Source organism: Mus caroli, chromosome 9, assembly GCF_900094665.2.
Source record: "Mus caroli chromosome 9, CAROLI_EIJ_v1.1, whole genome shotgun sequence".
NCBI classification, from domain to species: domain Eukaryota; kingdom Metazoa; phylum Chordata; class Mammalia; order Rodentia; family Muridae; genus Mus; species Mus caroli.
The window spans coordinates 119,897,858-119,914,012 of NC_034578.1; the positions used below are offsets into that span (position 1 = coordinate 119,897,858).

General features: G+C 38.8%; 1 protein-coding gene across 4 annotated transcripts in view; it reads right to left on the reverse strand.

Annotated features, from left to right (window-relative positions):
- Positions 1-376: 376 nt before the first annotated feature.
- Positions 377-16,155, reverse strand: part of LOC110302049 (NACHT, LRR and PYD domains-containing protein 4F-like) — a 29,181-nt gene continuing 13,402 nt past the window's right edge. For 2 of the 4 annotated variants that reach the window (XM_021172812.1, XM_021172809.1), the window contains exons 3-8: positions 14,169-14,327; positions 13,574-13,738; positions 10,473-10,640; positions 7,986-8,156; positions 5,911-6,081; positions 4,580-4,718 (exon numbers count right to left, since the gene is read on the reverse strand). In XM_021172812.1, the coding sequence (XP_021028471.1) occupies positions 4,580-4,718; positions 5,911-6,081; positions 7,986-8,156; positions 10,473-10,640; positions 13,574-13,738; positions 14,169-14,327 (973 nt within the window). Of the gene's footprint in view, positions 731-4,579; positions 4,719-5,910; positions 6,082-7,985; positions 8,157-10,472; positions 10,641-13,569; positions 13,739-14,168; positions 14,328-16,155 lie in introns of those variants that run through there. The other 2 variants (XM_021172811.1, XM_021172813.1) reach the window with 2 other exon arrangements.

Below are 16,155 nucleotides of genomic sequence, written 5' to 3' on the forward strand. Positions count from 1 at the left end.
TGCAGGACATAAGTTCAGTTCCAAATAACCCATGACAGACAGCTCATAACTGCCCAAAACTTGAGCTCCTAGTGATCTGAGGTCCACTCGTGGCCTTTGCAAGTACCTATGCTCATGTATACACACACACACACAACTATGTGTGCATTAACATTTGAGACTAGAAGTCAGTAGACTTGAAAAATGACTGTTATTCTTTAATGCAAAACACAAAACAGCAGCAATTTCCATTATCTGAGTATCCAGTCTATGCCCCTCTGCTGAAGGCTTCTCATGCATAGCCAACTAAAATTTCCCCAAAAACTTTTTGGGTAACATTATTGCCTGGTCCTACACTTTAACTCCAGTAATCCAACAAAAGCCAAAACTCTTGTTAAGAGATTCTAAAGCATTATTTAAAGATACTTAACATTTTATTGAGTGTTAAGAAACTTGTGTAGGGAAAGAAGTCATTATAATGTAGTCATTTTAGCATGAATATCTTTGAATGACCTCTCTGAAACTATAGTGCAAACAAAAAGCCACATCTCTCTTGCAAAACACATCTGAATAAGGTATAAAGAACCATATCTCATTGGACTGTTCACCCATGGTTCTTGCATCAGAATTTCCATCCTTGTTTTCTGCATCTGCTTCTACACTGCTTCTGATGGTCAAGAAGTGATTTTTTTTCCATTTCTCAGAAAGCAAAATTGCCTGGAATTCATTATCAAAGTCAGTAATCCACAATCTAGAAATATGGAGAAAAAATAAACAGCATTAAGTCACTCTTCTTTTATGATTTAAAGGGTTTTGTGTGTGTGTGTGTGTGCCTGTGTGAGTTTATTATGTGTACCTTGTGTATGCAGGTGCCTGTAGAAGTCAGAAGTTGCCAGAACCCCTGGAGCCTGTGTTATAGCAGTTGTAAGCAGCCATATTGGATGCTGGGAACTGAAGCTGGGTCCTCTACAAAACAGCAAGTGCTTTTAACTGAAGACCCTCACCCTTTCCTTTTGTATTTCCTAAATTCTCATCTTTCCTCCATAATTTTTTCTAAGGCAAAGTTAAGGAGATGCTGATAATCCCTCTAAATGGAGTGACATATCCATACTATGGTGTGCTGATACATGTTTGACATCCATTCTCTTTCATAAAACTGATCTGAACTGGGGACTGGAAAGATTGTTCAGTGGTTAAGAGCACTGGCTATACTTATAGAGGACCCAGGTTTCATTTCACACTGCAGCTTACAACCATCTGTGTCTCCAGTTCCAAGGCATCTCATACCATCTTCTGGCCTCTAAGCCAGAATATACATGGAAGCAAATTACTCATACACATAAAAATTTTTAAATTTAAGGAAAAAAATTAATTTGTTGCTTTGCCTGTGTGTGTATGTAGGTATGCATGTATGTGCATGGGGGGAGAGATATCAATATCAGGACTCTTCATTTATCTTCCAACTTACGTTGAAACATTGTCTTTCAACAAACCTGCCATTCATGGGCTGGTTGGCCAATAATATTAACAGAACCTCCTCCTCCCTGGCCCTAAGGTTATAGACATATGAGACCACAATCAGTATTTTTTAGGTGAATGCTGAAGATTTGAACTCAGGTCCTTCTACTTCTGCTGCAAGAACGTTACTTAACTCAGTCTCTTCACTGTTTTTGCTTTGGCCATCCTATGCTATGAATTCTACACCCCAACTGTCTGACTGTGGTCGATTCAGTTTGATATCAACATCCAGAATGGTGGTAGGATTCCAGTGATTCCATCTAAGCCTTAGGGTTTTGCACAGAAGACATGAATAAGGATTGAGAATTTTTTTATTCAAGTCCCAAACAATAATTCTTTTTATAATAATCTGGTCTTAGCCCTTTGGCTAACTGTTCTCATGCATGTACATCCACACACATACAATCACAGTCACAGACAAAACACACACACACACACACACACTGCTTCCTGTTAATGTTTTTGTTCTGTATTAACTCCTTTCTAATTATTGAAGTAAAATACCATGACTATCCAACATTCAGGAGAAAGGACCTATTTGCCTAAAACCCCCTACAGTTCCAGCGGGGTAAGAGTCTATCACCATGGTGGCAGGGAAGAGTGACAGGAGAAGCAAGAAGCTGAATCACATCTTGAAACATAAGCATGATGTGGAGAAAACTCTCCAAGAATGGTATGAAGCTTTGCAACCTCAAAACCTGTCCCAGTGACATGCTTTCACCAGCAAAGTCACACCTCCAAAACCTATCCAAATAGCAATATCTACTACAGATCAAATATTCAAACACCTGAAAGTATGGGAGGTGTTTTTATTCAAACCATCACATTATGTATATTTCTATGTTTAAAGTAGCTTTGTCCTCTAGGAATAAACCATGTTTCTAGGGCATATATTAATTTAGTATATGTCTTTCTGAGACTTTACATGGTAGAGTGAGAGGACACCATAGAAACTTACTTGGTTTCATAATATCACATTATATGACACCTGTAATTTTTTAATTTCTCATGTCAAATAATGACTCTTACTTTGCAGATCAAATCTGAGGAACTTATAGTTTGCCCAGGGTGCAGAGTAAACATGACTGAATTGGAAACAAATGCAAAGCTGGAAGGCTCAGAAAATTCCATATAACTCACCTCTTTCTACTTCCTTATGCATCCACTCCAGCTTGGTACCCTCTCAAACTCCAACCAACACAAAGAAAGAAAGAAATCTTGCAGGCAACTCAACATTTCCAGAGGGGAAGAGAATTTGCAAGAGTAAATCTTAAGGAAGTGAGCTTGTGTTTTCTTCCAGGAGAGACAACTAGAGTTATAAATATTATAATCCAACATCTGCTAGATATATTCAACCTGCAACTCATGGGCCACATGCAGAAGATTGCAGCTGTGAAAAGGTCTAGCACAAAAGACTAAGTTTACTCAGAACAATAAGATTTTTTTTCTGTAAGCCAACTACACAGTTTTTAAGTTTGAAGTGTGTGCGCCATGTTGGAATGTCAACAGTTTGGACATTCTGATAAGGTTTCACTTTCCTAGAAATGAGTAGCTTAATAACTACTTAAAACAATGCTGATCTTGAGGGCCAGGGGAGATGGCTTTCCCAGTGAAGTGTTTGCTACACAAGCATGAGGACCTGAGGCTAATTCCTAACACCCACATAAAAAAACTGGAAATAGTGGCATATGACTGTGGTCTAAGAGCCAATGAAGCAGAGACTGACACATCCCTATCACTTGATGGCTAACAAGCCTTACAGACAGGTTCCAGTGAGAGATCCCATCTCAAAAATAACTGAAGTAGATGGCATCTGATTATGAATAGCCATTAGAGGTTGTCCTCTGGTTTCCACACTTGTGTACATAATCCATAGACACATGTGAACCTGAACTCACAGACTTTCACAAAAATTACCTTGATCTCATATAGATTGGAAGACCATGGGGGTGGGGGAATGTACCACAGAGATAAATGCTGAAGAATTTTTAAAATAATTTACATAGTGTATATCATACTTATATAATATCTCATGCTTATATAAAGTCATCTGAATCACATGTATATGACAAATGAATAATGTAAAACTCTATCTACAAGCAGACCACCCTAGTTCCCTTAGCCTATTTTAAATGTTCTCAGAGCACTCACAATAAGCTACAGGTGGACAAAAATCAGATCACCTAACAAAGACCATTTTATATGAAAATGTTAAAATGTTATTATGTCATCTCATATAATTGACGAGTACTGTGTTGGAAGAAAAAAGTGAATGACTGGGTATGCCTTATTGTAGATCATAAAGATATTATAAATCTAAACAATCTTAAGTCAGGATGATCTGCATAAACAAAGTTATATTTAAAAGTATATTTATCTATTATCTTTATAATAGTACTAAATATTGGTCACTCACCAGTCACAGAGCAAGGAAAGGCTTTATACTTAATCTAATACTCATGTAACATACACCCTCAGGCAGTGATAAATGTTACTTGAATTTATTTTTAATTTACATTTTAATAATCTTTGATGGCATTCCCTCTCCAGACAACAATTAACTTTCCATAGTCCTTGAGTGAGAGGTGGAGTTTCTTGATAATGTTTACTGGTGTAGCAGTTCCAGAATTATTACAGGTGCAACTAAACACCTTATTATTGAGCTATTTGCATTTACTGTGTGTAAACAGGCAGAAGTCAGAGGCCAAACTCAGGTATCATTCTTGATTTCTGAGATGAGGTCTCTTATTGGTTCTAAAACTCACCATTATGCCTAGACAGAATGCCCAGTGAACATTAAGATCCTCTTGTATTTACCTCTCCAGGACTGGATTACAATAGGAAATTCCATGCCTAGGTTTTAAATGTTGTTTCTGGGGATGCAACTCTCATCCTTATGCTTGTGTAACAAGCACTCTATGGACCAAGACATCTCCCCAGCTATTCTTTCTATCTTCAATGCTTATATTATTAGCTGCACATTTCAGATTTCAGTTCATCCCTTCTTATCCCTAAGGACTCATCAAGGAGAAGAGAGGCCAGCTCACCCAAGTGCATGAAAGGAAGGAATACTTTCGCTGTTTCAGAACCTCGGAAAGAAAATCATCCTACTGACTTCAAAGGCATTCCCCATTAGGTTGATCATCTGCAAGGTCTCACACTGCATAAAAGCATAACGAAGGTCCTCATTACTGGCACCAGTTATCTCACAGGCTTCCAATCTATAACAAAAAGGAACAGTTCTATGTCAGGGTGAGAAGATTATATGTGGCAGGTGCCTTAGTTATTTAGATTATGCTCACTCCATAGCCTCTGTAGACAGTCTCTCAAAAGCCAAGTGTTCACAACAATAAATTTTCCCTTCATTGGCAGATGTGATCACAATAGTTTATTCTCAGTATCTGTGTCTGTGGTGAACTAATAGTTCGTCTAATAGTCTGATGTTCCAGCCCTTGAACATGGGATTAAATTGGCCCTTGCATTGGGTAATACAGTGAAACAAGGGTTGGGAAGTTCTAAGCCTACACCTCAAGTACCTTGAAACCTTTTGATTTGAAACACTGAGATTTATTCTGCCATGAACTAAACTACATACAATCAAAATTCATGTGTTGAAGTTCTAATCCCTAGTGTCTTGTGGGACTGAGTTTTGAGATAGTCTTTATAGAAATAACTAAGTTAAAATGAGAACTATCAAGTGGGGTCTAATCTTGTATAACTGAAGATATAGAGACAAGATAATCATTTTCACATCATTGAAAAAGTCTGGAATATACTCCTTGTATTGTTCCTCTAAAGGAACCTTCCCCGTTGATGCATAATCTCACTTCCAGCCTCTGAAGTTGTGTTTGTCAATAAATCTGCACTATATGATCCACTCATTCTATTTTTGTCATGACAGCCAAAGCAGTTGTCATATCCCTTAGTCCAAATATGTCAATGATATGTGGTCTCATCACTCCTGTTATCTCCAGTGGACATCCATACATGCATGCAACCAACAAGCTATGCATACATCCAGTATCCATATATGTTCCCATCCTAGTAAGAGCTATCTATCTATGCAGGCTTCCATCCATGAAGACAAGTGTACATCTATACTTGCAACCATCAATCATTCACCTACCACTGCTAACTGCTATATATTCCCCTTGGAATTTTATTTTTATTTTATGTGCATTGGTCTTTTGCCTGCATGTATGTCTGTATAAAGGTAGTGGGCCCCCTGAAACTATAGTCACAGACAGTTGGGAAACTGCCATGTGAGGGCAAGGAATTGAACCCCGGGTCCTCTGGAAGAGCAGCCAATGTTCTGAACTTCTGAGTCATTTCTCCTTACCCCTGTGGAGTTTTAATTTACTTTTCTGTACATTAATAACCTCCTTTTTTTGCCATCCTCAAAGACACACCCACCGTAGATCCTCTAAGTGGCAGTTGGGATGTTTTATAGCCTTACACAGCAGCATCATACCAGTGTCTTTTAGCTTATTGTTTGAAATGTGTAAGCACTTCAGGTTCTGATTGTTCCTCAGGACTTTAGCCAGGTCCTGGCAGCCCCTTGCGGTGATTTGACAATTGTTCAAACTTCAAGAGAAAAATCATAATACAGTGGTTACTCTCTGATATGAAGAGGAAGCATTTCAGAAAGCTCAATGATGCCTTAAAAGTGAAGACAGCACTCAGTTACTCAGAAAACATTATCTTCTCAGTGACCCAGAGACAACAAAAACTGAGTATATGAACGAGGCATACTCAGATGTTATAATGGCATATAATATCAACTATAACTATACTACACTGAAATAGAAGTTAAAACAGGGAGCTGGAAAGGTGGCTTAGAGTTTAAGAGTACACTTTTCTTGCAGAAAACACAGGTTTGGTTTCCAGAAGCCATGTCAGACAGCTCACAAGCATTTGTAACTCCAGTCCCAAGGGATCCAATTCCCTCTTGAAACTTCCTTGGGCACTTGCACACTCAAATACTCAGAAGGACACACACATTAGGTGAAGCAAAAAAAAAAAATCATTTCAAAAGTTAAAATAATATTTTAAATAATACCTTTAAGCAATAATTGAATCTAGGTAACTCATACAAAAATGGACTCTGGCATTATGGGTAACTCAAAACATGTATAAGGCAGGGGTAGGAGTGACTACTATACAGTTTTACGTCAAGGGAAGAAAGAAGACATGGTTATCTCTTTCTAGCCAAATTTAGCCAAACTCACTGAACAAGTAAAGCACAAAAAGGAGTCCATTTGGTGTTGGCCAACTATTCCTGAGTATGAGGCCTATCATAGACCATGGATGATATACTAAGTTTCATTCCATTGGAGAAAACTGATTTTCTGCTCTCCCAACAAATTTTTAAATGCATATTTAGGATTTTGAGAATAATCAAGTGGTTTATATTTTTAAACTACTTTTTCTTCTTTCTTTATGGTGCTAGGGAATCATAGATACATCTAATGTTTTTAAAATGTATCCTATATGACATCTTAACAGGCTTTAGAAGGCCATTATAAGAGAGAAAAGCATACTATACTTGTGTTTTCATTTTGTTCCTTATCTTCTTTTTAGAGAGGACAAAAATGTTGTGACTCTGAGATTTCACAACAGATTAGATAACAGTGCCCTCCCAAGTAGCTCACATCTGGATTTGTCACCAAAAGCCATTTAATGCTGGAATACTAATCCACTTGGCATGATCAAAACAACAACCACATAAAATTACCCCAAAATCTCTCAATTTTATTATTTGAAACCAACAGTTCTGCCATTTCTCTTCCTGTAACTCTTACACTGCAGTTTTCTCTTTCAAAGTAGAATTTTCATGCACACTAATTAATTCACATGTGTATTTTAAAGTCCCTTCTTCCATGTCTTACTCTTTCTTTGGACTTGAAATGTCTTCTACAGGCTGCTGTGTTTAAACACTTATTCCAAAGATGGAACCACTGTTTTGGGAAATTGTGGGATTTCTGGAATATTGTGGTTCAACAGGTAGATGTGGGCCATTGAGTATGGGCTTATCAATTTTATCCTAGACCCTGATTTTGGTTCCACACTCTGCTTCTTAATCCACAAAGATGAGAAAAATTTTATGCATACTTCTACCACCATGAGCCCACTTTACCATAGTTTTTCTCTAACAGTAGAGATTAGACCATTCCATAACATGGCCTACAATGAACACTGCATCCCTTAATTTGATTACAAAAAAAAAAAAAAATCACTATTTATATTCTAGCACCTACTCCAAACATCACCACCCCTTGTGCTTAGATCATATTTCCTTTCTTTCTCACAGTTCATTGTGTCTATATTCTGATTGACTGCCCACCACATACCAAAACCATGACACAAAGGTCAAAGTACAGATCTGTCCTAAGGAAAGGGCCTTCAGGAATGAGAGGTGAGTGACTCTACCCTGTAAATTCTCAAGATTCCTAAACAGGGCCTCTGAGAACAAGCTTAAAGAAACCTACTATAGTGACTTCAGGGCGCAGTATGGGAGAGTCAGAGCCCTACAGAGAATCTTCAGTCCTTTATCCTTCAGGTCATTGGAGCTGATGTCTAGATGGCTCAGAGTTTTGTTCTGCCTAAGAACTTCAGAAAGGTAGTCCCAACATTGCTCACTGAGGGAACAGTTGGCCAACCTGTAGGGGGGGAAGGAAAGGCATGTGGAGGGTGAAAAACATAACATTTCCACAACTTTACACACTATAACAGTAATAATATATTCAAGCAAGAGGAGAAACGTCTGGTTTATCCAAGCACATCTCCCTTTGCTTCTTTTGATTCATGTTAGAACAAGTATTGAAACTGGGTAAATTATTGAAAATGCTTATGTTCAGAAGCCCTTACCTGAAGCTAACCTAAATCCTTTATATTAATAGTACCTCAATCACTGTCTCTAATGACATTTTTAAAGCTACATGATTATTGTAATATGTAGCCATATCAATGTTATCATGTGTAATAAGCTGCACGAAAAGTATATTTTGAAAAACAACATGTATGTGCTTTAGTCTCAGTTTTATTGCTGTGGTAAAAATATCCTTAGAAAATCAATTTTTGGAGAGAAGCTCTAAGTTACTTCACTATTCCAGATTGTACTCTCTCAATGTGTGAAGTCAAGTGGACAGAAACTTCAAACAGCTTGTCACATCATATCTAGTGTCAAGGGCATAGAGAACCCATACATGCATGCCTATGCTTTCTACTCTTAAATAATCCAGGAGCCAAATTAAGGATATTGGTGCTACCCTCCATGGGCTTAGTCTCCATCGATCAATTAGCATAGTGAAGACAATCCCTCAGTGACATGCTCACTGGCCCACCTGATCTAGACACTCCATTTTTGAGACTTACTTCTTAGGTGATACTCCCTTATGCCAGGTTGACAGCTAACACTAACCATCATAATATTAAATATATGGGAATTCACAATATGAAATCACTTGGCTTCATCCAAATCTCTAAATCATCTTTCTCTGCTACGGTCTAAAAGACCTTAATTTTCTTCCATGCTAGCCTACCCATTTCTTTTAATCACAATTACAAGAGAGGCACATTCAGTATGAAATGAGGTCAACAGATTCATAGGCATTGTATTCTGTGAATGTCCTAGTTGAAAGTCCATTCTGCATTCTAAGAACAAGTTATTGACACAGTGCTATGTGCCTGTTATACAAACTCTGACTATTCTATAATCTTTTGAAATTTAGTACATTTATCCCTTGGTATGTAAGGGTAGCAGGGGTATGTGTGCATGTGGAGTCAGAGTCAGTGTGGATGTAAAAATTGACAGGTACTCAAGAGCTTTATGTACAGTGGTTCAGTTCAGCATGTGTCCAAATCTGTCCAAACTCTCCCACGTACTAGTTTCAAAATCCTCTAGTCTTCTTATAATATACAATACAATTTAAACACCAACTAACTGTTCCACCATGTTGACTAGGGAATAACAACTAATAAAAAAAAAACTAAAAGTGTTAAGATCAAAACAAATTTAAAGAGTTAAATGATTATTTTTGTGTATGCGTGTGTTTATGATGTGTGTAGGTACATATCACAGTGTACATGTGGAAGTCAGAACAGCTTTGTGTAGTTGGTTCTCTCCTTACACCTTTCCATGGGCTGTTTTGAAGGTTAAACTTGAATTTGAAATCCTTCTGTCTCAGCCTCCTGCACTTTGGAACTACATGGATGTGAAACCAATCATGATGTATATATGCAGAATTACATGTTTTAAAGATTTAATTTTAACTATGTTCACTTGTGAATACTATGTGTGGGTCTGTTCATGTGAGTAAGGGAGCCTGTGAAGTTTGTTTGATTCTTCAGACCTAGAGCTACAAGTGTTTGTTAAGTTGGGTATTAGGAAACAAATAGGTCCTCTGGAAGAGCAATGTGTATGTGTTCTTAACCATCTCTCTGTGGGGCAGTGGGTTGTGAGAGGAAGCCTGGTAAGGTTAAACTAAGGTTTAAAGCACTGGAGACCCAGAAGGGACAGCAGGAAGCCTCGCCTGCTCCCAGAACCAGGCTCCTGTCTTGTAGCTACAGCCCCCCACACCCCCCAGTAGAAAGGTTTGTGGCCATCAGTGAAATAGGGACAGTACCCCAAGCTCTCCCACATGTAAATAAGGTATCCATCCCCAAGCTCTCAGGAAGCACCTACGGTCAGATTTTGACCCACCCCAAAACTATATATGAGAATCCTCTCCAGGAGTAATAAAGGTATGTGAGAATTACTCTTGTCATCTGAAAGCTTCTGTCATAAGAGCTATAACACTGCCACTAGGAAAAGAGATCTGCTCTCCCAAAAATGCCACCAGAAGCCCCCACCGGACACCCCTCCCTAGCTAGTCAGCCACCTGCAGGCTCAACCCAGTTCAGCAGATCTGGTAACAAAGGCAAGTTTCATACTATTTCCACAGTCTCCACAGGGTACATCTCCCAAGGCTGCTTACACTAAGTACTCCAGAATGCAGTCTGGGTGGCACAAAGCCTTGCACAGTAAGGATATTCCTTGGTTCAAATTGTTGTATGCCAAATTAAGAACCTTCAATGTCTTGCTGCTCATCAGGACGGAGCCAAAGATCTTGCAGTCATCAGGTGAAAGTTTACAGTGTGATACCCTGTAGGAAAAGGATAACATCATATTCTCCTCTGTCTTCATGGTGTTTTCTATTGTTATCCACATGAAGGAGGTTTGGAACCTCTTAGAACTTGACAATGCTCTTTATTAAACAACAAAAAACTGACTTATTTTTAATGTGAATGAGTGTTTGCCTATATGTTTATGTGTGCACCAAAATGTATAGCTGGTACCTAGACAGACAGTAAGGGGGTGTTATATCTCCTAGAACTAGGTTGTAAGCTGTGGTGTAGAGTGTGAATGCTTCTCTGCATGAGGAGCAAGGGTTCTAAACCTACCCAGCCATCTTTCCTGCTGAGTTTTAAAATTACATTTATTTATTGGTGTATGTGTGTGAATCCATTAAGATACCAGATGTAACATACACTAACTATCTCAGTAAATTGTGATGTGCTTGCTGAAATTGAACTCTGAGAATAAGAAGGGCTTTCCTGTCCCAGACTCCAGTATTTTTATTGCAAATGTCCTCTAACACTCTTTGGACAGGGATGGGCTGGCCCATCTAGATCTGTAATAAGGAGCGGAGATAAAAGTCACACAGCACAGCCCAAGACTAAAAACACTGTGTTCCTGAGATTGGCTGGATGGTAAGCCAGTACCAATCAAAGTTACTATGCTGTTTATGCCACAACATGATCATGGCATACATCATGAAAGAGAAGGAAGGAAGGAACTCATGGGTGGAGAGAATGCTCTACTCTACCTGGAACTTTCAATGGTGAACTCCAGCAAGGCTGTGTCAAGAACTCCCCAGTTATTTCTGCTGGATGATACAAAGCACCTTGCTTACTCATGCTATTTGCAGATATTATCTAGGTACTATCTATCTGCTGTTGTTTCTTCTTTTACTTGGGGCCCAAAATGCATACCCTGTTCCTCGTCTCAGATCAGGAGATCAGGATTTCCTCTGACTGCTTCAGTGAGGTTTCCTAAGTCAATTTATGCTGGATGTATGCAGTCTCTAATATGATGTCCCCTTTAATTTTCTTTCTCACTGGGCCATCATAGGCACTTCTGATGATGTTTTAGATCTGAGGATAATTTGCTAGCTATTTGTGTCTACTTTCTGCTACTAATTTTTTTTCTTGCTGTACAGCTCAATAAACTTAATCATTGAAAAACAAAAGCATAGTTATCATAGACACATACAGATAAAAGTGTACATATCAAGAACTATACAGCTGGAGAGATGGCTCAGCAGTTAAGAGTACTGACTATTCTTTGGAAGGTTCTGAGTTCAAATCCCAGCAGCCACATAGTGGCTCACAAACATCCGTAATGAGATCTGATGCCCTCCTGGGATGTCTGAGGACAGCTACAGTGTACTTACATGTAATAAAGTAAATAAATAGAACTATAGTCCTCCATATTCATCCCCCCCCTTACTGTCACTAGCCACAAACCAGGAATCACTGTCCTTCCCTCTAATACCACAACCCTGTTCATCACTGAATTTTATATGTGAAGCACAGGGCACCCTTCTGAATCAAATTCGTGCCACCAACAATATCTGAGATCCATCTAAATATAATGAATAACAATGGATTTCTCAACCAGGCTATAGTCAGTCAGAATTTCAACTTTTCAAGGGTATGAACACCTGGCAGGAATGGTTTAGGAAGCACCCATCTATCAGCAAATGGAGTCATTTAACCATAGACCTTGCACTTACCAGTGAGAATTCTGAGTTCTGTGGTAAGTTAGAAACCATGCAATCTGAACTGAAGCTATAGTTTCCAAAGTGGATGTATCCATTAGAAATTAACTTTCAGATTCCATAATCACTTCAATTTAATTAAAGTTTAAATTAGACTTACTTATTTTTATTTCTCATGGGAGTTTTTTGCCTGCATGTGTCTGCTACCACTTGTGAAACTCGTGCCTGTAGATATCAGAAGGTATAAGTTCCTCTGGAACTAGAGTTACAGATAGTTGGGAGCTGAGCTGTGGTCCTCCAGGAGAGCAACTAATTGTCATAACAGCCCAGTGTTTTTAATTATTATCAATTGCATTATTTATTTATTTACATTGTGTGTGCATGCCCAAGTATATATGCTATAGCATGCAAAAGACAATGTGGTAAACATGGAACAAAAGAGAACAACTTGTGGAACTTGGTACTTTCCTTTATCCATGTGGGTCCTGGGATAGAACTCAGGTTGTGGAGTTGGCAGCAAGTGCCTTAATCCACTGATCCATCTCACTGACTAGCTGGGATCAGTTCCTAAAGTGAGGAAGTCTATACATGAACAGTAGAAAAAATAGGACACAAGTACACAAATTAAAAACTGTTGTCCTGTGTTGGTTTTAATGTCAACTTGATACAATCTAAAATCACATAGAAAGGGAGTCTCAATGACGAGTTCTATAAATGGAGAGACCTGTGGGCATGTCTATGGGCTATTTCTTAAGTTAACTGAGAAGGTAAGTCTTGCCCACTGTGGCAAGAAACAGGACCCTGACCTACATATGAATGGGGAAAGTCAGGTGAACACTAGCATGTGTGCATCAATCCTCTGTTCTTTGCTCTTGATAGTCATGCATGTGATAGGGCTATGTTTTCATTTTTCTGCTCCCCTGGCTTCCCACAGCAATAACCTAAAAGCTGAACATTTGAATCCAATAAAAGATTTATTTGAAGCTGGGCGTGGTGGTGCACGCCTTTAATCCCAGCACTCGGGAGGCAGAGGCAGGTGGATTTCTGAGTTCGAGGCCAGCCTGGTCTACAAAGTGAGTTCCAGGACAGCCAGGGCTATAGAGAAACCCTGTCTCAAAAAACAAAACAAAACAAAAAAAAAAAGATTTGTTTCTATTATTGCTTAGTTCAGAGCATTTTTGTCATAGCAAGTTGTATGAAAATTAAGATGTCTCCTTTGAGGGGAGTCAGTGAGCTAGGAGAACACAAAGACTTACACAAGTTTTTCTATGTTGCACTCTGCCTGGTTCAAGATATCACACAACAGTTTCACCTCACTGTGAGTCAGAAATGAGCAGCCGAGGTCCAAATATTGCAAACTGCAGTTCTGAATCAACTCAAAGAACATGTGGTTATCACCAAAGAAGTGCACATTATTTGCCCTGCAGAACAAGGAAAGGTATCCATCAATTTCCATCCAGCCCAAGCTCCTGTCTTTGGAAAGATCCTCTATCCCATACTGACCACATAACTCTAATTTTGTACCCCAGTTCCAGCTCACTGGTTCTCGAGCTGGGTAATTTTTCTCTTCCATGTAGAATTCTGAGAAACATATTGAGGCAAGGTTGGCTGTCACATGAGGAAGCTACTGGCATCTAGAAAGCAGAACCCTGCACATGCTCTCAACATCCTAAAATTCATGGGCCAGCCCTCAATGAAGAATGGTCAGAAATAGACATTAGAGGTGTCAAGACAGTAAGATTCCACTTTAGACTACATAAGCCTTCATTTATGCAGTTAGCTGAGAGATGTTGGGAAGGCTAGTCTGTTATTTCAGTGATATGACTAAATCTAAGTCTACTTTTAACTTACACAAGTTTGTTAAGGGTGAAGCTGGGGTACTTCAGAGATTCATACAAGACTCGAATGGCTGGCTCACTGAAACTAGTGTCTTTTATTTGGAGTACCTGGATGTCTTTACTCCTTACAAATACAGAGCACATATCATTCCAACAGATGAGTAGCTTTTTCCTGTTACAGAAGAGAAAGGAATTGTTAGAAGTTAATTCAAAGGGGTGGAGAGATGGCTCATTGGTTAAGACCATTTACTATTCTTGAAGAAGACCTGAGGCCAGTTTCCAGCACCAATGTGGTGGTTCACAACCATCTGTAACACCAATTCCTAGGTTATCTGACACCTCTTCCATCCACCATGGGCACTGTATGCATACCATGTACATGCACACATGTAGGCAAAAACATTCATGCCCACAAAATATTAATAAACAGATGATAAAATCGCCAGAGCTTTCAAAATCTACTCTTTTACAAAAAGTCAAGCCATTCACAGCACATAAATGTAGCAAACTGACTCCCAAACTGGGTAAGGGTAGTGACCTAAGGTCATTTCCTATTTCCAGTTCTTAGTTAGACATATGGCAAAGTCTGTGGGATTCTAGATGTTACAGTTTGAATGTAGAGATGCAGTTAATGTCTACTTGGAAAAGGACAGAGGATTCTGAGAATCCTATGCACTGGGGACCATGCTTGTCTGGGGCTTTCACCTACCCTCCCAACTTCCACAACAGCATAAGACAACCTAGATATAAGACAACCTAGATATCTTGGCAGTGTTGAAGTTGAAAAATGCTGTCTTACAAATAACCTTGGTAGTTTTAGAATGAAAAAATGATGCAGTGTTCTGGAGCTACTGAGTCAAAACCTAGAGCAAAGATCTGACTCAAGCTTCAGATGCCACTACTTACTCAGTATGTATCTTGGATAATATATGTGACCTCTCTGCCTACTTTCCTCGTGTCTAACAGGATAATCAAATTTGCCTTGTAACATTTCTTACTGTGTGTGTGCTACATCATGTGTGTGCAGGTCAAATAAGAACTTGTAGGAATCATTTTTCCTACCTTGCAGTCTAAGCCATTGAACATAGGTCATCATTCTTGAGGACATGAACCTTTTGTTTGCTAAGCCATCTTGGCAGTGTGCCTTACATGTTTCTGAATATGAGTCAATTTAGAACATTTTTTGTGTGTATATAGTTGTGAGTGCATGTGCATATGTGTGCATGTATGTGCTTGCATATGGAAACCATGTTTCTTGCCTCCTTAGTGCTGGTTTGTTTTTTGGTTTTGTTGTTGTTGTTGTTTTTATGTGGATTCAGGGGATGAAACTGAAGTCCTCATGCTTCTGCAGCAACTGAGCTATCACCATATTCCCCTTAACACTTCACCTTTATGAATTAGTTTGCAGCTAGGGGATCAAGAAAGAGTCTGAGTATGATGTTTGTATCTCAGAAGGGCAGAAAACACACATGACATAAACCATCACACTCCATCCCCACAGTATGGTGGGTTAATATCATTGTTATCTTGATAATAAGGCCACTATAACTAAGAAAAGGAAAGTCTCAAGGATAAATTCCAGGGTTCCTAAAACAGTCAACTTAACTTATTCTAATGATGCAGAAAGATCAGAAGTTTAAGGCAGCCTTGATTACAGAATGAATGGAAGGCTAAACCGTGTCTCTAGACATGAGCTGGGGCTGTAGTTCCTAGTAAAGTGTGAGCCTGGTATATATGATGCCCTAGATTATATTCTCAGGATTGAAAAAAAATTTTCATCAAGAGATCCAAATTTTTATACACATATACTTTTGTTGTTTGATTTTTTTTTTTTTAGACAGAATGCCACTCTTTAGACCAGACTGACCTGAAACCCACTTTTTCTATAGCCCAGACTAGTTTAAAATTCTCAGAAAACCTCTTGTCTCAGATTCCTGAGTACTATGGTTACAAGCATGAAAAGCTCCCACCTGGCTCTGTTTGATTCCTTAGATACACTT